A 25,785-nucleotide genomic window follows, 5' to 3' on the forward strand; every position below is an offset into this window, starting at 1 on the left:
TCTTGTTTTTACCAAATTTGCACTTATTACAGTCCTTGCATGTAAAAAACCTAACGGTCTAGGGTGATATTCAAGTCCCAGAATCATGTATGGGGACCACATAACTAGGGTAGTGCAAGTTTCTCAAAGATTTCCCTGAATATTTGATCATACTGTCTGTGGTGATGATATGCAATGATTAGCATGAGGGTCTTAGAGTTTTTTCACTAGGCCTAACCCATCACCACAAGCTCCCAAGTTGACATTTTCAGACATGACAATTTGCACTGTTGTGCACTCCCTCTACTCTAGTAAAAAGGCAATTTTGTAGGTCTTTTGTTGCAAAATGAAACCGTCATGTGACCTCTTTTGGCAGTGCGATATGGCAGCGACCTACAGTTACCTTCATGTAGCGCTGGCCCAGATTACTGCAGAAGTCTGATTCCATTCTACAAAGGTCCCAAAGCAAAGTGCTATACAGAGAATCTCATATTTTTATTTAATCACCATTTTAATAAGGAAATGACAGATTTCAATGTTTTTTCACAAACATGACAAAAAAATATTGAGATCCCACTACTGAGGGTTTGCTCTTACAGAAAGACAGATACTTTAAATAGCCAAAATCCTTCTGCAGGTCAGCTGTCAAATGGATTGACTCTGGTATGCACCTTGCTCCCTTATAGATAGGCAACTTTTACATGAAAAAAGTGGGATAAAAATTTTAACTAGAAAATAATTTAATGTGGTGCTAAATAACAATAGTTGCCTAATAGTTCAGATATGTATTCACTGCAGACTTTTGAAGTGTACCGTAACAAGTACTCCGGTGCCGTAACAACCACAAGACCTGCATAAGACTCTAGAGCACGCCTCAGAATGCCAGCGCATTCCAAGGCATGCAACACCTTCATGCTATACAACACTATGTCATCACTACACCTAGATTCCCACAGTTTCTTCCTTTCATGGGTTATTTTGTTAGTCTTTCTTTTGGTTTAGGGATCTAAAAAGTGATTCTGCAGATATTAGTCTTGCTTTTTGCTTAGACACATAGAATTGAAACATGATTAAGTCTTCCTGGCGAGGACCCAAGTCCAAATGCAGTGCTTAAATTTAACATTGGTAAATTACTAACCATTTTCATGCCTAACAGCCATCCTTGAGCTGAATCAAAATACTTGAGAGTAGATGAGCAGCCTAAAAACGATTCTCTTGATTGGTGTCATTATTTTTAACTTTTACAGAGGCCATTTAGAGAATGATGTGACAATACATCTCCACACCCAAGCAACATCATCAAATAGAGCAACACTGTAGAATGCCTGTTGTTGGTCATTGCTGCTTGTGTGAGTGAAGAGAAGAGCTTTTGGCCTCTGTGGTCGATGGCCCCTTTAAGAAGCAGTGCCTTCTGAGACTCACTTTATTGGAAGAACTAACTACCTTATTGCCAACCCATTCCGAATTGCAAGGTAGGCAGGTAGAGAAGTCTTACTTGATCTGCAGCATTCGGTCTTTCTATTCTTCCTAAGAAACTCATACTCGCCTATTTTCAGGTGCTTAGCTGTAGATATTCGGTGCACTTTCCCTGTCTTAATTATTCGTTTGATTTAACGGCCATGCGCATTTTGTAGTCTTAAAAGGTCGTAAATATCTTAAAGAAGTTTATTTCATTGAGGATTCTTCTTAAAAATTACTAATCTGAGGAGATAGAAACGCCCCCGAATCAGAGCAGGCAACTACTTATTTTAAATCTAAAAAATACTTTATTTGATCTTTCTCCTCCACGTCAATGCGGAGATTCAAGTTGGATGGGAAATTGTATTACTCAGATGAGTTTTTTCTAAATTTCCCTATTTTCGGTCCCAAAAAGTTTGCATCTATAATATCTCTAAAAAAATGAAATTACAATTATCTTTGGAAGACTAACAAGTTATTTTTTTTGTTACAGGAGCGAGTGGAAAGTTATCCATTTATCATCATTACACATTGCCAAAGTACTGAGACTGTCTGCCAAGCCTGTGGATTAACACGATATGTTTCCTTTGAAGTGATGTTATCAGGAGAGATGTACAACAATAAAACACTGGAAAGGGATGATTTCATGCAACATGACAGACAGGTAACATTTTATATATTACTTTATTTAGTGTTTTCTATAGCGTGAACATGACCCTGCATAGGGTGTCGGAGCGCTTTACAGGAGCAATTCAAAAATCCGAAACTTACATAAAACACGACATTACTGGTTTACGACATTTACACTTCAGGAAGTATATAAACAAATGTAGTAGTCAACAGATAGATTACCATAAAGCCCCTTGAAATATAAAACCACAATAAAACCTATATACAAGTCCAATACTGGATGGAGAGCTACTTGCTTGAAATTTAAAACAAACATGACCGGTTAATAAACAGACGATCCGCTGTAAGCATTTAGGGGAGAAATGTCCTCATATAAAAAGATTTTGCTTCCTTTTTAGGTCTCGCTAGACCTATTGCTGCCAAGTTCCTTGTCAAGCGACCTAGATCTGGCCACGAGCGCCGATTACACATCGTGACCGCGCATGCCCCGCCCCCCCCAGCCGTGCACATCTTTTGCTCCACATTCCACATTCACAGGGCAGCCTCTCACAATCACGCGTGCGCGCACACACACACACACACACACACACTGCATACACACACGCCCACACACACATGCAGGCACACGCAGGCACACACACACTCCCCACCACTTACTGGGCTCTTTTGTCGTTGGCTCCTTCATTCCGTCACATCACCGGATTTCTCTCCTCCTGCTGTCTCCCGAGAACGCCAGCACTCCCGGGATCCCTGCTTTCTTCTGGGCTCTCCACTACCCACACCCCTCTGCCTCCAAGGTGCCCGCTCCGGACAAGCTACATCACCGCGAGCCTGGCTCAGAGGCGGGGCATCTCCCGGAACCTCTCAGGTTCAAAAGAACTTTCCTGCCTATCAAAGCAGAGCCCGCCTGCGTTCGTAATATACGCGCGCGTGCTTGTTGCTGTGCGTTGAATTGGAAGGAGGCTTCCAGAAGAGTTTTTTCGAGGGGGTGGAGACATTTGGCAGCGGAGCTGTGGCCTTAAACTGGTTTTGCATTGCGCCGTGTTTTGGGCTGTTAAACGTCCATCTACGACAATTTGTACATGCATGGATTTGAAGATTCGGAGGCAGTAAGCAATTTCTGAGATTAGATTTTCTGTGGATCTTTTGTGCGGGTGTAACGGAGTGGGGGGGGCTAAAAGAGAGAGAGCATTGTTGAACGTAGCCGTCTGATGAGGAATGCAGTTCAGGCACCAGCGCTAATCAGCCAATAGCATAATATCGTGTCCGGATTAAAATGAAGTGTGGGCCTTTCCATGTAAGACCGTCCGTGCACCCCCTCGTTTACGGCATATATGCTGCACTTCCGTTCTCATGAGGTGCACGCTCAACGTGCAAGTAGTTTATAGCTGATAGCTGACCTGTATTTAATATTCATCAAATCCTCGGTGCCTGTATTCACAATTACATTTTCTTAGCTTACGCAGGATGTGGTACACTAAAAAACCCATGCATGAATAGTGTTGTGTGCACAAATGATGTATAAACCCATGCATGTATAGTGCTGTGTGTTAAAATGATGTGTATCCCATGCATGCATTGAGCGGTGTGCTTAAATGATCTAATGTAAACAATGGTTCTCTGTTGAGTAGATAACTGCAAGTTTGGGGCAGAATCGGGTATTTGCCTTAAGTAGGACACATGTTTTTGAGCATGGTTTTTAAAATACTGCATTCGAGAATGTCGAGTAAACTGCATACAAGCGCATGCACCTTAGGGGCAACAATGTATGTATTGCAGTGCTTGTGAAATGGTTTAAAAGGAACCTTTCAACCCCCTCAGTAGTGCGCTGGGAGCAGGACGCGGAGAGAGCTGGTGCCACCCTGCCCCTTTATTCGGCACTTTACATAACATGGAGGTGATGCCACCTGAACTGCCCAGTGAGGTGTGTTCACTGGGCAGTGAACACACCTCCCTGGGCAACGTCGGCTCGTTCCTAATGCCAGGGAGCCCGAGTTAATGCCATCTGTACCGCTCTTAAATTAAAGGCCATTACAGTGCAGCACATCTGCTTATTTGTGTGTCAGTACAGACGTGAAACTAGCGGGGTGGGCACAGGCGCTGTGCCACCTACAACTGGCAGCGTGCACACAACAGGCACCAACTTTGATACTGACATAGGAGCTCATGTGGTTGGCACTCTATGGCCCGCTGCATCTTACGTGTGGGGTTATATAAATTGGGTGCACGTGGGAATAGGGGAGCCTGCACCAAGCGGTGGGTGCAGCGTGAGGCGGCCCTGGTGCGGAGCGGGTGGAAGGATGCTGGTGCCTGTGGCGGAACCGGCGAGAGGGCTCACATGTCGTTTCAAGTGCAGAATTTCAACCAGCCCCCTCGTTTCTTTAGTCAGTGGTAAGGGGAGGGAAGGAGAAGCACTGGGGTGGGAGTGGGCGGGGGTGGAGTGGGAGGGGGGTGGGGGGCGAGGCTGACGTTTTGAGATCCCCAGGTTGGGATTCAAGGCCCTGCCAAGGTCCGTTTATTGAAGGCGGGCGCACTCCATGTACATGGGGGGGGTCATTCTACATAAGGGAGGTGGATCGAGTCTCACGAGAACTGTGTAACAACCGCAACCCCAGTAGGAACGAGCTTGTTACTTAATAGATAGAGATATGCTAATAATTGCCGCCGATGCCGAGGCTCCAAACATGTTAAGGGCATCCGTTTTAGCACTTCCCTCTCCCGTGTTATGTTTAATTTGTGGCTCCGGCACGATTCTCTGCATCATTTGTTTATAATTAATTAGCATTTGGAGAAGGAACTGTGGTCCCTCGTGAAATACCGTGCGCCTAAAGCTTCTTTAATTTAAGCGAGAGAGAGGGCTGCGGCAGAATAATGAGCAGATAGGCATGTTGTGTTATTAAAAACAACAAGGTGTGATAGCTGCAGAGAGTGAGGGCTGAGGACCTGCGGTGTGACAGCAACTACTTCGTACACCGCCGGTGTCTGCTGCTCTTCATGTTTGTGTATTTTTTTTTTATTGTATTTGAAAAAGATATGGTTGCACTTTGAAGAAACGCAGCATGCAACCTGTGTGATAGTTGTGTAAACGTTGCACCCATCAACCTCACACCGCAATGGAATGCTGCCTACCACCTCAGACATCGCTGTTTATTTATTTATTTTTACTTAATAGATAGAGATATGCTAATAATTGCCGCCGATGCCGAGGCTCCAAACATGTTAAGGGCATCCGTTTTAGCACTTCCCTCTCCCGTGTTATGTTTAATTTGTGGCTCCGGCACGATTCTCTGCATCATTTGTTTCAGATGCTACACTTACCCATCCCAACCGTGTTTCTTTTTTCTTTCTCTCCCCACCGCCCCTCTGAGATTGCGGTTTAATTATTTATTTTTAATTACTAGATAGGGATTTGCTAATAATTACAGTCGATGCTGAGGCTCAAATTATGTTAAGGGTGTTTGTTTGTCCACTTTCCCCAACAGTGTTATGTTTACTTTGTGGATCTCTCAACCTCACCCACCCTCACCCTCACTCACACTCTCACACACCCTCTCACCCTCACACCCCCTCACACACCCTCTCACCCCCCCTCACACTCACACACCCACATACCCTCACCCTCACACCCCCTCACAGCCTCTCACCCTCACACACCCTCACACACCCTCACACACCCTCACCCCCCTCACCCTCCCTCACCCTCACCACCCTCACCCCCCTCACCCTCACCCCCCCTCACCCTCACACCCCCTCACACCCCCTCACCCTCACTCACCCTCCCTCACCCTCCCTCACCCTCACTCACCCCCACTCACCCCCCTCACCCTCACACACTCTCACCCTCACACACCCTCACACGCCCTCACACACCCTCACTCACCCTCACTCTCCCTCACTTGCCCTCACTCGCCCTCACTCACTCACCCTCACTCACCCTCACAGGATAGCAAAACATAGCATAGCATAACATAACATAGCATAGCATAACAAAACACAACAAAACATAGCAGAACAAAACATAGCATAACATAACAAAGCATAGCATAACATAACAAAGCATAACATAACAAAGCATAGCATAACATAACAAAGCATAGCATAGCATAACATAACATAGCATAGCATAACATAACAAAGCATAGCATAACATAACAAAGCATAGCATAGCATAACATAACAAAGCATACCAAAACAAAACAGCATAGTATAACAAAACATAGCATAACAAAACAAAACATAGCATAACAAAACAGCATAGCATAACGAAACAAAGCATAACGTAGCGAAACATAGCATGACAAAACATAGCAAAACACAACAAAACATAGCATAGCATAACAAAACATAGCATACATAACATAACATAGACATGGCAAAGCATAGCAAACCAGCATAGCATAGCATAACAAAATACAAAATAGCTTAACAAAATGAAACAAAGCATATCATAGCATAACAAAACATAGCATAACAAAACATAGCATAGCAAAACAAAGCATAATAAAACACACCAAAACATAGCATAGCATAGCATAACAAAACACAACAAAACATAGCATAGCATAACAAAACACAACCAAACATAGCATAGCATAACAAAACAAAGAATAGGATAGCAAACCTAAACCTAGCATAACAAATCAAAGCATAGGATAGCAAAACAAAACACAACAGCACATAGCATAACAAAACATAGCAAAACACAACAAAACATAGCATAGCTTAACAAAACATAGCATAGCTTAACAAAACATAGCATAGCTTAACAAAACACAACAAAACATAGCATAGCGAAAAAAACATATAATAGCATAGCATACCAAACACAGCATAGCATAGCATAACAAAACATAGCATAGCATAATAAAACACAACAAAACATAGCATATCATAACAAAACATAACAAAGCATAGCATAGCATAACAAAGCATAGCATAGCATAACAAAGCATAGCATAGCAAAACATAGCATAGCATAACAAAACATAGCATAACAAAACACAGCATAGCATAACAAATCAAAACATAGGATAGCAAAACACAACACAGCATAGAGCCTCACTCAGCACCACTCAGGGGCACCACAGCATCACTATGCGCTACCACAGCATCACTGAACGCCACAGCATCACTCGTTCGCCACCACAACACCACTCAGCGCCACCACAGCATCAATCTGTGCAACCATTCAACACCTGGTTCAAATATATTCTCTCAATGTTTCAAGCTTTATTACAAATGTCACAATAAGATGTTAATATTTCACTTCTGTTCTTGGATTTTCGCCACAATAAAATACAATGAACATAATCTTCACAAAAGTTATTTACAAAAGTTTAATCTATTGCCATTATAAATTACAATAACTTTTATTTAAGTATTAATTATTTAAAAAAATTAAAAGCCATTGTTATTTGTAATATCAATACATCTAAGTCATGTAAATACAACACATATTGCATTACAAATGCTATAGGTGTAACATTTGTGAAAGCTAAAACTATTGGCATTGTAAATGACAAAGCTATTACTTTCACTATTTTCAAAAGCAAAACCTAAATAAAAAATTTGTCATTTACAATACCAATAACTCAAACTTTCCTAATGCGAGACCTATTGCATTGCAAATGCTTGTTGAATGTTGCGATGGATGGAAGACTTCTAATGTTAGGGGGGAGGGCGTTCCAAATTCTCTGTGCTGCCCCTGAGAACGCTCAGTCATAAGTTCTTTTCTTACAGAAACGAGTCGGTTTCAGTAGTAGTTCCGCTATGCTCCTGGAGGATCGGGTCCCTCCCGAAAGCGTGAGTTTCTGAGCAAGGTAGACTGGAGATGTGTTGTGTATGGCTTTATCAGTGATGCATGCCAGCTTGAAATTAATTTGTGCTTTGAAGGGTCGCCAGTTGAGGGCTTTCAAGTGTGGGGAGATATGGTCGAATTTTTTGGATCCCGCTATAAGTCTTGTGGCTGCATTAAAACATGCTTTCAATGGGGCTGTTGAGATCTTCGGGAGCCCTGCCAAGGTAGTGCAACCATATTCGATCCTTGAAATGACCAGTGCCTGAACTGCTGTTTTGAGGTCTGCTTTATTTAGAAATGGTTTTAGTTTTCGCAAGGAGCTTAAGTGGAACCTGGCGTTTTTTGCCATTGTGTTAATGTGTGCTGACATGTTCAGGTTTTTGTCCAGAATGATACCCAGTGATTTAGTCGAGTCGACAATCTTCGGAGTGCACTTTAGAGCAGTGATAAGGTTGGACCATTCTGCTTTCATTATTTTGCTTTTCTGGGGTGTTATCAGTAAGAATTCAGTTTTCTGAGGATTTAGCTTCAGGTGGTTCTTGGTTAGCCATAGTAGGGTTCTTGTTAGCGCTAGGTTCGTTGTCTTTATATCATCGGTCGAAGCGACCTTGATGTACAACTGAGTGTCATCAGCATACATGTGGAAAGCAATGTTAGCTTTTTGTAATATTTCCGTTAGAGGTTCTACGTATAGATTGAAAAGTGCCGGAGATAGCGTAGAGCCTTGCGGAACTCCTATAGTATTATTGGTTGCGTTTGAGAGGGTTTGGTTGACAATGACTTTTTGCGATCTATTCTCAAGAAAGGAGCTAAACCAGGTTAGAACTGTACCCTCAATTCCTATTCTGTTTTTCAATCGAACTCGTATTTTGGCAGGGTTCACCGTGTTGAGCGCTGCCGACAGGTCCAACAAGATTAAGAGGCCTGTTTCGTTCTGGTCGAGAGCCAGTAAAGCTTCATCTACTGTGTGCAGAATTGCAGTTTCAGTACTGTGGTTTGGAGGGAAACCGGATTGGCAATCATTTAACAGCTTGAAATCAGAGATGAGTAAACTAAGTTGTTGTTGGACACATTTTTCCAGAATTTTGGCCAACATGGGAAAATTAGTTACAGGTCTGAAATTGTTCGGATCTGAGGGGTTCTCTGTCGGTTTTTTAAGGAGAGGAATGACTTGCCCTGTTTTTAAGCAGGCCGGTATTTGGCCTTGGGATAATGAAGCATTGATGACCTTAGTCCAAGAAGGGATTAGCAGGTGGTTTATGGAAGACCAGCACTTTGCCTGTAAGGAATCGTTGTAGTGATTGTCAGGTTTAGTGGTTGACATGATCTTTGATATGTCTAATTCACTTGCCGGTATAAAATCTGACCATCGGCCATTGTTTTTAGGTTTGTCAAATTCTTGTTCATCCAGAACTTCATCCCCCATACCCTTCTCAATTTCAATGTCTTCAGCTGCTTTTTTGAGTTCCCCCTCCAATGTGTTAGCTTTGTCTGTAAAGAAGACTGAGAAATCTTCGCTATTTAACATTGTTTTGGAAATGACTGGTGCTACTTTGGCCGATTTATTTGATTGTTCTTAAGTAGATCGAATAATTTCCTAGGTCTATTTACTGCGTTATCAAATTCTTTCCTGAAGAATTCTTTTTGTGATTTAATAATGCTTTTGTTATACGCTTTCCTGGATTGTCTCAGTAGGATTAGATGAGGCAAAGATGGGTGTTGTCGCCATTTACGTTATGATAATCTCAGTGACCTTCTTTCTTCATTAAGGGCACCATTGAACCACTGATTTTTGTCTTTGTTCGAGACCCTTTTCAGTTAAATAATGCTGGACATTGATTTGTTATAATGCAGCGTGAGGTCATTGACGTCAACCATGCTCTTGGATGCCTGCAAATCTATTTCGCAGCGTGCTGCTATGCTTTCCATATTAATTCCTCTAGTGTCCATGGTCCATTTTTTGGTTTTAATAGCTTGTGAAGACAATTTAGTTTTTCTGAGGGGAATTTCGAATGTAATTATGTGGTGATCCAACCAATCGCAGGGTGTGATTACAATGTTCTCGATTGATTTCTCTTTAGCTATGATCCAATCTAAGGTGGAGCCTTTCGTGTGGGTGGGGAGATGACAACCTTCGACTAAAGATTGCTCATCCAGGAAGGTATTAAACAGGATGATATGATTGTCATCCTGATCCTCCCAATTAATGTTGAAATCTCCTAAGAAAATATAATTTGACTGCAGATTAGAGTTAGTAGTAATGATTTCTATCATCTGGTCGATGAATTTGGTCTTAGTACCCTGGGGTGGTAGAGTGCATGGAGTTTACAGTTCTGGTTATCTGATGATTTTAAGGACATGCCTAGATATTCACAAGTCTCTAAAGGATCAGCCTGTATTTTTGTGATGGAAATGTCAGATCTATGTATACAAGCGATTCCGCCACCCTTTCTGTTATTTCTATCCTGCCTCAGAATCTGGTAGTTCGGGGGGACTAATAGGTCTAAGCAAGGCGACGAAGATTCAGAAAGCCATGTTTCAGTTAGAATGGTTACGTCAATTTCATGGTTAAGTATAAGATCGGCTATGTCAGCCGCGTGTTTATTTGCTGATCGACAGTTGAGTAGTATGCACCGAAAATGTTTCTGCGCATTGATCGAAGGTGGCATAGATTCACCAGGCATTAATGACACTTTCATAAGATTGTTGGCATTAATCCTTCTATTGTTTGCCTGAGAAGTTCTACCAGCGCCCAATATGACAGTTTGGATATAGTTTTCACCTATCTTAGTTTGAGAGGTAGGAGTGGGTTCATATGTAGACACGATGGATAATATCTCACTATCAGTCAGATAGTCGAGTTGCGTGCGTGGACGGTAAATTCTGTTAGAATACGCTATTGGGGTGGAATGGTGTTTAATTTAAGTTTCTGGGGAGGAGGATTAAAAACCCTTCATTTTTGCAAGCCCTTTTTCCAACAAGCACAGCAGGTTTTACATATCTTTAATAGCGGCAAGCATGGCTTTGTAAGTCTTGCTAGATTGCAAGCTGAGGTTTATAGAATCCCTATTTGTTTTAGGTGTTCTGATCCTTTCCAAGTCTAGTCTTTAGGGTATGCTAGATGGCTGTTGCGTGGGAGTCTCTCTTGGAAGATTTACTTTGGTTATCACAGTAGGATCTGAGCATGTTATTTTGTGCTTAGAGACAGATCCTCGACTCCCTTTGAGGTTCACCGACGCGCCACTCTCGATATCTGTATCTACTTTAGAAATTTCCTCCCTGCCCGCTGTTCCCATTAGTGGGTCGAGATCAGTGTTAGGGGTAGGATGGGAGCTCAAGTCTAGAGGTGAAGGAACGATTGCTAGATGTATGTTGTTTTCCCTGACTTCTGCTTTGTTGGAATCATGACATGGATGTTGTTCAACATTGGGTGAGCCAGCTTTAAATGCCAAAGTAAGATCAGTTTGCTCTGATTCTATAGCCTTGGCGGATTCAGTTTCATTATCACTCGAGTAATTGACATCCTGATGAAACATTTGGGGTTCAGTATTAGTGTTTAGCCCGATTACAGCAAAAGCGCTACCGTTAGCATGAGACTGTGTATTACTGGTTTCCTGATGCAGTGTTTGAGGTTCATCATTAGTGTTGCTGCAGTCAATCTATATCATTTGAGTAGGTTGATGAGACTCCCTCTCCCTGCCGGTTTCCGCCATAGCCGGTATGATCCCATGTGGGACGGTGATGGCCTGGGAATTTATGTTACAATTTTACAAACTCTTTTTGATTACTATAATTCATTATTTTTGCATGCTGATGAATATTCCGCCTTACTGGTTTACTCATTTGCTGGAAATTGCCTGTTGCGTGCCTTCATGGGCCCGCAGTCAAGTGTTAGCCCTGCAACTCCTGCTACTGTACCATAGCCCACTGCTTGGTGGTGCTGTTAACAATGTCGGCCAGGCCTTTCTATTGCACAAACTGCCCTTTACCTCACTCTGCATGGGTAACAATATTTATTTGTGCTGGACCTGTAGTCCAGGTAATAAAACCCATGGACATGAGTGCACCCTCATCCGGACACTCCTAAGCCAGTAGAAGTGCTAAATCTGATATCTCCAGCAGTATGGGCTGCACTCACACTGCTATGAGAAGATGTGGAGTTAAGACTAGAGCTGGGGATCCAGGTTTGAGTCTCAGCGTCAACTGAGCATCCTATTATTCGAGCGGATCACTTAGGGACATATTTTCAAAAATTGGGGAAAGCAATTTCCAAATTGTGATTCTTAACAAATCGCAATTTGGAAATCACAATTCCTGATGTACCAAAGATATTTTAAAATAGCAATTCCTCTTGGGGTCGCAAATTGACTTACCTCATACATTTTATTGAGGTAGGTTGCAATTCGTGGCCCACCAGGAATCACAGCAATCACAGTGATGGTGGCCTGCTTTAATAAAGCAAACCTTTTTTTCTTTGAAATACGACACTTTTTCCCTAAAAGAAAATAGGCTGAATTTCAAAAGAAAAATACAATTTTGAGGTTTCATTTTTTAAGAGTAGGTAGGGGTCGGTGTAACCACTGCCTTCTTTTAAATAAAAGATATATTTTTTTAATTCTCAAAGGGAAAGGGGTCCAATGGGCACCTCTTCCCATTTGCCAATGGTTACCACTACCTTTCAATAGTCGATAAAAAATTGTTTTGCGGCCGTAATTAATTTCCAAAGCATTAATGCATACCGCTGCAAATCTTTATTTGGAAGGTACACCCGAAACACGCCCCTTCTAAATACCGCAAACCCAAATTGTGATTCTGTAACAAGTTACTGAATCGCATTTTGGCTTTTGTACATTTAAAAAAGTTTTTTTGCTGTGGCATCTGGCCCGATTCTGTGATTCGGGCCATTTGTGACCTCCAGAAAAGCTTTATACATATGGCCACTATTCTCCCCGTGCCTAAAAAATTAATGCGGCCTTGAGTAGTGTAACTAGTGCTTATGTAAAGCGCTCCAATCAGTGGCGGCTGGTGAAGTTAGAGAGTGGTGAGGCTGGACTTGCGCCAGGGGCGACTTTGGGATTTGCTTTAAGGGGACAGCATTTTTTGTGTAACCCCTTGTAAGGAGTCTTGAACACTATATGAATGCAATTGAAATGCAACTACTTTACATTATTAAGTGCTCTTTAGAAGGCACGACTGTTAGCCTGATGTGGTGATTCATAGGAATGTGAAACCCACTCATTCTTGGCTGAAATAGCAAACATCCTCCATTACCAGTATTATCGAGAGCGGAATTAGCATGTGTAGTATTACCACCAACATATTACAACATGGCAGAAGTAATTCCACCAGGAATAGTTCCCCCAACATTAATCCTACCAAGGGAAAATTTACGGTATCCATCACATATCCACAATTTTGATTTCACTACTAATCTGTAATCCGGGACCTATGTCATACATGCACTCTTGACTACTTTTTTTTTTTTTTTTAATTAAGTGGTCTTTCTCGTTTTGCACCTAATTGAGACTCTCTGCAGCCATATTTACTTTGTAGAGGCATGTTTAAGATACTTGCACGTCATCATACAAAATGGATGCATGTACGCAGATTCCAAGACAGGTAGGAAAGAAATTACACTTGTGAAAACCTTGCACTATTAAGGTTCGTCATGATGTCATGCATGCTCAATGTAACAGTCTTATGAACCTTCATATATTTACCTATACGCAAATACTGCTTTAATAAATACATGGACGTGGGTCCCTTGCTCACTTTGCCATTGGATCCAAGCTAGCCTGGCTGATGAGGGGTGTTACCCCGAAAGCATTCCCAGTATGCTTGTTTCCGGTCTAGGGAAGACATCTCTTGGCTGTTCAGGCTGGGCTGTTCCCATGAGGCACAGGGTCAAGACTGATGTGCATACAGCTGTGTCTTGAACTGGGGTGGCGAAGTGAGCTAAAGAACAATGATGGATTCAACCCAGATCTTTGACTGGAGGTGAGTGTTTGAAACGTTTCAGCACTCCGCCCATCATCTCTTTGTGTTTGCTTAATAAATACACAAGCATGACAACATTGTTGCTGACTTTTAACTTTAATTAATAAAGTGAGGTCAAGCAACGGATGCTTCAGGTTCTGTGAAAGGGCCAATTGCCACAATTTAAAAATAACCATTGACGTCTTATGTGATGTCTTCGACCGTCAGATATCTGCCTGTGATTGGCATTTCCCAGCTAGACTGCTAACCTTCAACCCTGCTGCTTCCAGTTCAGCAGTTCCTGGGTAACGGTCTCAAGCCCTCGCAACTTACTAGGTAAGTATGTCCAAGCTATACTCCTTAACACGTGCTCCCTGCAAAAGCGCAAATTCACGACCTCCTATCAGATGAACACCCTGCCCTCATATTCCTCACGAAAAAATGGCTATCAGACTCTTTAAATCCCACCATTGTGTCTGCTATTCCCGCAGGCAATAAAATCATGAGGACGGACAGGCAGATTGGGATCGGAGGGGGAGTTGCCATTGTCTTCAAACAGGAACTAGAGTTCTCCCCTATTCTACTGGACCAGGTGGATGGCGCAGAGTGTCTGGGGTTCCGCTGCACTGTTGCACCACACCATTGCATCACTAGGATGCTCATTTATAGACCACCGGGCGCACCTAGAAACTTTATAAACTCCTTACATGAATGTACCACATCACTGGCCCTAAGATATAAGCACCTTCTCATTCTGAGGGACCTGAACTTGCACTGTGACAAGCCCTCTGACTCACATGTGATGGCCCTGTCCGAAATTATGACAGCTTGTAATCTTAAACCGAATGTCACGGGTCCTACCCACAAACAGGGACACAATTTAGACCTCCGATCCCGCTAACATAGTCTGAGCACTTCCTCGTTAACTTTAGGATACCAAACATAGGGAAGCATATCCCACAAGAGGAGGGGAGCGGAGGACACATTTACAGAGCTTTCCATAAAGTATCTCTGCATTCTCTTCAGAGTGATTTTGACTCCTCAGCCCCCTGTCTTGTGGGCAGGCCCGTAGCTGACGCTCACACTTTAGAAGCATGGCTGAGAACAAATATTGACGCGGTCTCCCCCCTGACCGCTCAAACCTGCAGGAGGGCTGGCCATTTGGCGCCTTGGTTCAATGAATCTCTGAGAGCCAGCAAAAGTAGATGCAAAGACATGGAAAGAAAGTGGTGTAGGCAATATCTTTCAGCGGACAGGATCATTTATAAGGCAGCTCTCAAATCACACTACAAATCGGCGAAATCAGCCAAAATGAACTATCTGGAGACTAGGATTGCAAAAACCTACAATAAGGGCAAGGACATTTTCAACATAGTAAAATTCTTTAAAGGTCCTAAGGCAATGAACAAGGAAGTACCGCTATCAGCAGATTGGACGAACCAGGTGGCCCTTTCCTTTCATGAAAAGATAATGACGATCCAGCAGTCATTCTCCACGGAGGAGGGGGAGGTTATCTCCTCTCCTCACACCCAGCTGAGAAGCATCACTCAACCTCCCCACCACCACCATACTCCCACAATGGCCAACACTGTTTCGGATCCCAGCCATCGAACTGGAGGACTCACTTACATACCTATTGGGCCTCAAGTCGGGCACACCAACAGATGCATGCCCAGCTTAATTGATACCAGCTCTTGCAGCCACTCTAAACGTACCTGTCAATAAGTTACTCAGCTCCTCGCTGAAAACTGGCATTGTGCGGCCAATCTGGAAGCAGGCTAAAATTCTGCCTCTCCTGAAAAAACCAAATGCGGACCCAAACATTCCTGCTGACTACAGACCCATCCCCCTGTTCCCGGCCTTCCCCAAAGTATTGGAGACACATTTTAATAAAGTACTCATGGAGATGCGGAGAATCACATTCTTCTGCACCCCACGCAATCTGGCTTCAGGGCCAATTACAGCACGGAGTTGGCGTACAGAACATCTCAGAGACAAGTTGGACCATGGGGGTGGAGCAATGCTCATTCTACTTGATCTGTCGGGGGCATTTGACACGGTGCCCCACGGGATGCTCCCAGACAGATTGAGGAACATGGGCATTGAGGGGAGATCATTAGCCTGGATTACTTCCTTTTTGGAGGACAGAGAACCGGTCATCTAGAACACCTCCTCCCCCACGTTTTTAGCTTCTATGCCTAGTATGCAGGTTGGAAGTCCCGCAGGGCTCCTTCCTAAGCCCAACTCTGTTTATTCTATATATGGCACCTTTAGCATCATTGGCAGAGGCACAGGGTGCCAAAATAATCTCTTACACTGATGATACGCAGCTGATTTTTACATGCAACAAAGGTGCAGACTTCAAGAGGGAGGCTATTAGATTGCCCAATCAACAGTGAAAAACCTGGGTATCAACATCGATAATGAGCTTCTGATGGGGGCCCAGGTCCAGTCCCTAGCAGGAACTTGTTTTGGCTTATTGCGAATGCTGAAAAAACTCCTGCTGCTTCTCCCCCTGGATTCCAGGAAGATTGTGGTGCAGGCACTGATCATCTCCAGATTGGACTAAGCCAATGTCCTCTAACCGGGATTACCGGACTACCTTCTTCAATGCCTTCAGGTAGTGCAAAATTCAGCAGCAAGGGTGATTCTTAAACTGAAACCCAGGGTGCACATGACCCCCCATCTTAAGTCCTTACACTGGCTCCGAGTGAGGGAATGAATACAATTTAAGGTCTTGGGTATTTTCTTCAAAGCCCTCCATGGCATGGGCGCAGTCTACTTATACCTGAATAGAGCACTTAGATCGTCCTCCGCTGATCTGGCTTGCATCCCTAAAATACGGCTGGTGTGCAGAAGAGGTAGGTCTTTCGGCTTCTTTAGGAGCCCACGCATGAAACAAACTGCTGGCAGCTCTGAGAGCATCAACAGCTCTCTCCCTCTTCAAGAAACAGTTGAAAACATGTTTTTTTAAAGCACTAAAGCCTCCTAGTAGGACAGCCAGGTGTGAACTGTTAGCGCCAGGACACTCCAGCTGGAGTAGCTGTGCTCCCTACAAGTACCGGTCATTCATTCATTCATTCAATCTGAGCAGGTGATCTTCCTCTGTGTTTTTGTGCATACACTGCGAGTTTTAGGGCATTCCGCATGTGGCTGGTCCAATCAGAGTCTCTAGCTGTCCTGTCCTAGTTAGGGTAGAGTAGGTCCAGGCCTGGGCCATGCATATGCCGCTCTAGCTTCAGAGTGAAGGTGACTGGTTGAGCATCATGTGATGTGATCACAGCCAGGGCTCAAATTCACGGTACACGCCTTTTCACAGGGTGGACACAGTCCATGCTGCTAAGACATGAAGTTGGGCCCCACAGAAATATGCTGAACTCCTCCTGTAGTAAGTTATACACACTGGGATACATTTAGCAGTGCCTGCCCGTTGTCTGATTTGGTTCTGAGCAGCAACGTGCAGGTTGAACTGGGCCTTCAACAAAGGCTAAAGGCAAGGGGTCATCAGGCCTCCCTTTGTTCGAGTACCCTGGCTGGGAGCTATGGGGAGCCCACACTTAGATGCAATGGAGGGAAAGCAGAGGCACTCATCAACACATAGGAGGCCTACGTGCTGGGAGTGTTTTGCTGCCGAAAACGACTTAAAACTCAAAAGCGATTTGCGCCACTAGCCATATTACTAGCAAACCGAGGGATAGCCATGCACTTGCGGGAACCCCGATTGCAGCCTGAATAGGAGCGGTCAATGACTGGGGCACAGCAGAGGAAGATGCCATTAGGCAGGAGGAGGTACGAGGGGTTCGCAAGCGCCACATCTCCTTGGAATGGGACACGCTCCTGCAACGCTTCCGACACAATGCAACAGACACTCCACAGCACATAGAAGCACTAACGCCCACAGGAGAGCCGGGACAGGCCCCGCCGGAGGAGACCCGCACAAAATCCCAAACACCGCAGGCCCCCTCGCACACAATGAGCAAAAGGAACCCCTCAACAGGTCCAACAAGTATAGAATCGCCATGAAGAGTCATAAGCCCCATTAAGTCCCATGCCTAAACCATCAGGGATAACAGCCTCTAACCCAAACAGACCCTCCCCTTCCAATTCTACCCAGTTTAGAATCCAAAGTAATAATAAACCGAATTTCCTGGTAGTCCTATACACCAGACACGAGCTAAGGAGGACAACTCCTCACGGGCAAGAACGTGATCCTCACTGCAGCAAATATTCACTGCTTAACATACAACCTTCACTCAGACAAACACAAATAATGGAAAACAATATGTGTACAATGATGCTATATGATGACAATGTAACATGAGCACTGATAAAACAACAACAATCTAATAAAATGGTTTAATGAAAAAAATCCATACATCTCCAAGTACCATAATGCAAATTAAAACAGTACTGCACAAGCTATTCATGTGCAAACCTTAGAGAAGAGCGCTGGACAGTGTTATTAATATTATGCCTGAGTGCCTTAGCTCAACAACATTAGGCATTTCTAACTTACTCTGATCATTTTTTTAAATAATTTGTGCCCATCAAAACTTCCAAACGCCATGTTTGACTACAAAAGGAGGCATTGAAATGATGAAGGGTTGCTATGATTAGTGCTGCAGTTGCAGTAGCACCTGGGACCAGGCAGATGAGGTGCCAGCTGAACTGACCTCCAGTTATGGCTGTTTTTAAAATTCTAGACGAGGGTCAGTGCGGGTCATATGTTTTCCTTTTGTTAATGCTTAGGCTTGAGACAAAAGCAGTACCACAGTGTGATGATTTAAAAGAGGAGTGAAGAGATGAAGGAAAGGATGAAAACTGCTGATTGAGATAGAGCATTATATACCCACTGGAAATAGGGAATCCAAAAGGAGAAGCAGATGAGGTTTCCGTGGGAGCAGTGTTAGTTGGTGAAACATACTGTAATTGTAGCATGAACCAATCAATCAATCAATCACTGCATTTATAAAGCGCGCTACATATCGGTGAGGGTCTCAAGGCGCTGGGGGGGAGGGGGGGGGGGGGGGGCTACTGATCGAAGAGCCAGGTCTTGAAGAGTCTTCTGAAGGCCAGCAGGTCTTGGCGGCGAGGTAGGAGAAGGATCTGCCGCCGGCGGTGGCTTTCCGGATGCAAGGAACTGTGGCGAGTGCGAGGTTGGCTGAGCGGAGGTTTCGGGTGGGGGTGTGGAAGCTGAGTCGGTTGTTGAGGTATGTAGGTCCGGTGTTGTGTAGGGCTTTGTGTGCGTGGATGAGGAGTTTGAAGGTGATCCTCTTGTTGACGGGGAGCCAGTACAGGCCTCTCAGGTGGGGTGTGATGTGGCTGCTTCGGGGGTCGTTGAGGATCAGTCGTGCCGAGGCATTCTGGATTCGTTGTAGTCGTCTCAGGAGCTTGGTTGTTGTTCCTGAGTAGAGGGCATTCCCGTAGTCGAGTCTGCTGGTGATGAGGGCCTGGGTGACGGTCTTTCTCGTGTCGGGAGGGATCCATTTGAAGATCCTGCGGAGCATGTGGAGGGTGCTGAAGCAGGACACGGAGACGGCGTTGACTTGCCTGGTCATGGAGAGGGTCAAGTCGAGGATGACCCCCCAGGTTGCATGCGTGGTCTGTGGGTTCCGGGGGTGTGCCTAGCAATGTGGGCCACCAGGAGTCGTCCCAGGCTGATGGGGTGGGTCCGAGAATGAGGACCTCCGTCTTGTCTGAGTTCAGCTTCAGCCTGCTGTCCTTCATCCAGTCGGCTACGGCCTTCATTCCTCTTTGGAGGTTGGCTTTGGCAGTGTGGGGGTCTTCGGTGAGGGATATGATCAGCTGGGTGTCGTCGGCGTAGGAGATGATGTTCAGTGGCAGCGAAGAGGGCGGTCTCGGTGCTGTGGTTGCTGCGAAAACCGGATTGGGAGGGGTCCAGGATGTTGTTGTCTTCGAGGTAGCGGGTTAGCTGTTTGTTGACAATCTTCTCTCACTTTTGCCGGGAACGGGAGCAGGAAGATGGGCCGGCGGAAGTTTTTGACCATACCTGTGCACTTATCTTTCAAATGTATAATTTAATTCGAGGAGCTGAGAGAGCTCCAAGAAATGCACAGTTCTGATTTTAAACATGCATTTTAAATCTAGTCATGATTCGCAGTATAGGTCGCCATGACGAGAGTCACAAGGAAAGCTGCCCCTTTATTTATGTCATGAATGTAAGAAGCGCCCCTTACTTTAATTAACATACGCCTAAACCACCATACTGCTGGACTGGCAGTACTGGCACTATCATATTTCCACACTCCTAGAATCTGAATTTATTTATTTATTTATTTTAAAAATGTATAAAGCGCGGCGTATACCCGTGGGTGTCTTGGCGCTATAAATTTGCTGAAAATCCCAGAAAAAGGTGGTATCTTCCTTCAAACGTATTGTTTCTGAGCGGATTATTGATCAAATAACCAAGTTTTTACCAGTTTTCTAAACTGAAGTAACGATGGTGCCAGTTTTATTTCCTTTGGGAGCATGTTCCAGATTTTAGCTGCAGCATTGGTAAAACTTCTGTCGCCCCATGTCACCGTCCTGGTGCGAGGCACTACCAGTAGGTGACTATGTTCGGAGCGTAAGGATCTTTTTGGTGAATAGTATTGAAGTTTTCGTTTGAGAAAGGCTGGTCCAAGACCCTTGAGAGCTTTGTAGGTGAGACACAGGGTCTTGAATCTGATGCGATTTCTCACTGTTAGCCAGTGGAGATTTCTAATCGCATGCCTGGTGGACTGAAACTTAGGAATGCCAGCTAGTAGCCTTGCAGCCGCATTTTGTATAAGCTGGAGTTTGGCCACCACCCTTGCCTGGGCGTTTACAAACAGTCCGTTACAGTAGTCGAGTGAAGAGAGTACTAAGGAGCTCACCACTGTTTTCCTAGCACTCTCCGGAAGATAGGGCAGGATTTTTTTAATTATCTTAAGCTTGTGGAAAGCAGACGACGCAACCTGGTTGGCATGGTTGGAAAAATTAAGATTGTCGTCAAATATAATGCCTAAGTTCCTGACCTTTTTTACTGGTTCTGGAGGGGCTCCGAGGGGTGTCGGCCACCAAAGAGTGGACCACTGTGGTGATAAATTTCCAAAGATCACTACCTCGGTTTTCTCCGAGTTGAGGCGCAGGCAGTTTTCCAAAATCCATTCCTTGATGGCAAGCATGCCTTCTTGGAATCTGGCGGCAACCTCCTCACCGTTGTTCTTAATAGCGATCACCAGTTGGGTGTCGTCGGCGTAGGAGGTAAGGCTCATCCGGTGGTTCTTAATCACCCTTGCTAAGTCCGACACATAGATGTTAAAGAGTGTCGGACTTAGGGATGAGCCTTGCGGGACGCCACATGGGAGGGCGAGCTGAGGGGATTGAAATGCGCCCAATGTTACTGCCTGTGTTCTATTGGACAGGAATGATGCCAGAAGCTCTTTGGCCTTTGAGCAAATGCCCATCTCCTCGACACGGTCAATCAGAACGGTATGATTGACCGTGTCGAAGGCCGCCGAGAGATCCAGTAGGACCAGTATAGCTGTCCCTCCTTGGTCCCTAATGGCTCTGATATCATCGGCGGCCTTAATGAGGGCAGTCTCCGTCCCATGAAGTTTCCGGAATCCAAACTGCGATTCGTCCAGGAGACTGTTTTGCTCAATATATTCGGCTAGTTGAACATTCATTGCTCTTTCCACAATTTTAGCCAAGTAGGGTAGGCTAGCAATGGGTCTGTAGTTTTTGAGAATTGTTTTATCAAGACCAGTTTTTTTCAGTAAGGGTTTCAGCAAAGTGTTTTTTAACTTATCCGGAAAGATCCCTGATTGGAACATGGCGTTACAGATGGGGGTTATGACTTTGCTCACCACATCAGTTACTGGAATAAAAATTTTAGGGGGGCAAGGATCTAAGGCTGAACCTGTTTTAACCAGTCTCATAATATCTCCTATTTCCTGTTCCGTCATATCCCTAAATCGGGAAAACGAACAGTCCGTACTATTTTTTGATGATTTAGGATAAGTGCTGGTGTTTGATGGAATGACCGAGAATTCAGCATATATATCGTTTACTTTTGAGAAAAAGTAATCTGCTAAATTATTGCAGAATTCCTGAGTGTGTGGAGGATTCAGATCTACCACCTTCCCTGCCAGAGTCTTAACTACTTCAAACAGTTGTCGACTCGAATTTTTTGATTGCTCAATTTGCTGCTCGAAGTAGTCCTTTTTTACCTCCTGAATCATTTTTTTATAGATGATGAGTTCATCTTTATACTGAGCTTTGCTTAAGTTATCATATGTTTTACGCCAGGTTCTTTCCTTATTTCTACAAATCTGTTTTTGCAGTCTAAGGGTTTTTGAATACCACGGCGCTGAAGGCACCTTTCTGTTTTTTGATATAGCTTTTAAAGGAGCGTGCATGTCTACCGCCTTGCCTACCCAGTTATGGTACTGCTCCACTGCTTCGGTGGGGTCAGACTGGATATTCGGACAGGTGTTGGACAGGGACATCTTAAAGGTTTCGTCATCGATGTCCTTCCATACTCTGAATTTGTTTTGATAATGGACCTGTTTTTCCGATTTGGGTCGTTTGAACGGTAAGTGACAGAAAATAGCATGGTGATCTGTCCATGTGAGCGGCAAGATTTTAGATACCTCCAGATCACTGATGTTAGAAAAAAAAGCGTCCAGGGTATGTCCTGCATCGTGTGTTGGGGCTTTTATGTACTGGGTTAAGCCCAGTGTGTTACAATCTCCTAGTAACGTTAGTGTGTCCGCCTCATCTGTCCTGTCCAGATGGAAATTTAAGTCTCCTAATGCCATAAAGGAATCCTCAATGGCTAAGGGTTCCAACCAGGAGGAAAAAGTGGAAAGAAATTCTGAGCGAGGTCCTGGTGGCCTGTAGATAAGCACTCCCTTAAAATTGTGCGACGCGTTCAATTTAATGGCAAAGTGCAGCGCCTCGCATGCCGACGATGGTACCGGGGAGAGTCTAACTGGGAAGATGACCCGTGTGATGATAGCCAGGCCACCTCCTCTTTTTCTCCCCTGTCTGTCCTGCCTATGCACCTTATAACCTTCCGGTACAGCTACCTGAAGGTCGGGCTCGGATGTATCATCCATCCAGGTTTCGGTTATGAAAAGGATGTCTATTGCGTGATCTGTAATTAAGTCAGCAATGTCCTGCCTATGCTTAGCCAGGGAGCGAGCGTTAATAAGGGCGATGAATATCGTGGGATGCGTGGTGATAGCGTCGATCAGGTGTTTAACTTTGTTGTTAATGAGGGGAATAGTAGTTTTGCAGCTCCTACAGCTAATGGTGGCTTGATCTTCAAGACTCTCTGGAGTATATAGACTGCAAATCGGCAGTGGTCCGGGATTCAGCTTGCGGATTTCATCAGCGGTGTATGTAATTCTTACAATATGGCATGACACAGGGGGTATGGCGCTAGGCGCGTGTCCGGCGCGGACGGGCTTGCCTCTGGCGCGCCTCCGGCGCGCCGCCGGCGCGCCCGCTGCGCCCGCCCGCTGCGCGGACGGGTGATACTGTGATTTTTATACATACTTCGGGCTGGGCGGGAGGAGGGTGGGAGGGGCGTCGAGCTCTCCGGCGAGCCTGCCCAATCAAAGATGGCTGCCAAAGTTGTCTTTCAGTGTTCCCAGCGCCTCAGTGGATCGACGCTTTGAAAAAGGGTGTGCCCAGCGAATTGATCTCGCTATAGGGATGTCAGGGAGGTTAAAAACGCTCCTATTAAAATATTTATACAGTTTTAAAAAAATTGGCAAATTCACTCGTTTTTCAATATTAAAGGTGCAAGAGAGCACAAGGTCCTCCAGCTTCCGCCTCAGAGGGAAACAGCAAGTTATACCTCGCGGAGCCGAATAATGCACTATTAAATACCCTGGGAGGGCGGGAGGGGCGTCGAGCTCTCCGGCGAGCCTGCCCAATCAAAGATGGCTGCCAAAGTTGTCTTTCAGTGTTCCCAGCGCCTCAGTGGATCGACGCTTTGAAAAAGGGTGTGCCCAGCGAATTGATCTCGCTATAGGGATGTCAGGGAGGTTAAAAACGCTCCTATTAAAATATTTATACAGTTTTAAAAAAATTGGCAAAATCACTCGTTTTTCAATATTAAAGGTGCAAGAGAGCACAAGGTCCTCCAGCTTCCGCCTCAGAGGGAAACAGCAAGTTATACCTCGCGGAGCCGAATAATGCACTATTAAATACCCTGGGAGGGCGGGAGGGGCGTCGAGCTCTCCGGCGAGCCTGCCCAATCAAAGATGGCTGCCAAAGTTGTCTTTCAGTGTTCCCAGCGCCTCAGTGGATCGACGCTTTGAAAAAGGGTGTGCCCAGCGAATTGATCTCGCTATAGGGATGTCAGGGAGGTTAAAAACGCTCCTATTAAAATATTTATACAGTTTTAACAAAATTGGCAAAATCACTCGTTTTTCAATATTAAAGGTGCAAGAGAGCACAAGGTCCTCCGGCTTCCGCCTCAGAGGGAAACAGCAAGTTATACTCAAAGCTGAAAAGCAGGTTATCCTCATCTAGGAAATAAGGGAACACAAGCTTTCCACAAAAGCAGAAAAAGTGAAACTAACTCTCTGTGTGGATCGCACTATCATGTAACTTGGTCGATGGCTGGAGCTGCACTCTGCAGGTGGATTACTAGATCACACTCAACCCAGTGCTTTAAATGGGCCGGCACTCAATGGTACCGAGTATCGGCACTTCTGAATTTTATGCCCAGAACATATCCTTAGCCAAAGAGAGTACCGATACTCATGGGGCAGCAAGGCAAGCTTAGTGGAATGGATTTATACAGTAGCGTAGTTGCTGCTCACTAGCTGGCAACAAATTACTCTCTCTATTTACGTACTGATCTCTGACCATTGACCTATGCTGCTGCTAACTAATTCAGCAGCGACTTATTTTCATTTATTCAGAGCTGCCCGGGAGTTTGGAATGGGCTTGCGTCTCACGGCGATTAAAGGCACTGGGTCCAATAAGACCCTGTGGAGTGAATCACACGGTAGGAGTGTGAACGAGCCTGCTGACTGCCACATATCGCGACTTGTGTAAAATGGACAGCGGTATAGCAGAGCAAGCTAGCGCTTGATTCGAGACAGGGTGAGGTGGAATGGGTCGACAGTGACAGTGAGGAACGGCGGATGGCAATCCAGGTGCATCAGAGCGAACATAAATGAATGTAATCATTTTTTTAAACAAATGCATTGAAATGCCGTGTGCGCGTGCTTGTATGTTACTGTGTGTGCTTGCATGCGAGAGAGCTGTGTTCTGTGTTCATTTTACTGATGTTAAACATATGAGGCTTTTTGTTAAATAGAATGATATGCTGTGTTATTTTAAAGTTTCCTTTTAAAGAGCCCACACTATTTGCTATTGTGCATAATGTAAAAATATGAAATGTCTTTTATGTGCCGTGCACAGATGTAACCTGTGCACACGCAAAATGTGAAAGAAAATGTTTAATGTGCCCTTCTGTACTCATAAGGATTAACCAAATACTCAATAGATCCCATAAAATCTTCTGTCGTTACCCCCTCATGGGTCCTCCCCGTCCCAGTCCTTACCACGTGAGGCAGTCCTGCCTCCACCCAGCCAATCAAAACGCGAGAAATCCAAAGGTCGAAGGTGACATAAGCCCCTCCCACCCACCGCCATGCCTGTTTTTTTTCTGCTCCGACGGCTGTCGGAACGCTGGTGCTCCCGGTTCCTGCCTCTGTTCCTGTTGCTTCTGGGTGGTTTGGCGGTGCCGTGAGTGTTTCTTTTGCATTTTTAAATGCTTCTGTTTTTGGTCTTTTCATGTTTTTACCGGCGCGGCCGCTCCGGTCCTCCGGCCGGGCACGCTCCTGTTCTGGGGTCAGGATGCTCCCCGTTCATGTGCTGGGCTGGGGCGGGGAGCCCTCCTGGTGTTCTGGCCCCAGGTCGTTCCAGCGGTGGTG

General features: G+C 44.9%; 1 protein-coding gene across 1 annotated transcript in view; it reads left to right on the forward strand.

Annotated features, from left to right (window-relative positions):
* Positions 1–25,785, forward strand: part of CCDC82 (coiled-coil domain containing 82) — a 149,692-nt gene that overhangs the window by 84,574 nt on the left and 39,333 nt on the right. Inside the window, exon 7 of the mRNA XM_086935291.1 lies at positions 1,931–2,101. Coding sequence (XP_086791417.1) covers positions 1,931–2,101 — 171 coding nt within the window. The remainder of the gene's footprint in view (positions 1–1,930; positions 2,102–25,785) is intronic.

This window comes from Lissotriton vulgaris, chromosome 8, assembly GCF_964263255.1.
Source record: "Lissotriton vulgaris chromosome 8, aLisVul1.2, whole genome shotgun sequence".
NCBI classification, from domain to species: Eukaryota; Metazoa; Chordata; class Amphibia; order Caudata; family Salamandridae; genus Lissotriton; species Lissotriton vulgaris.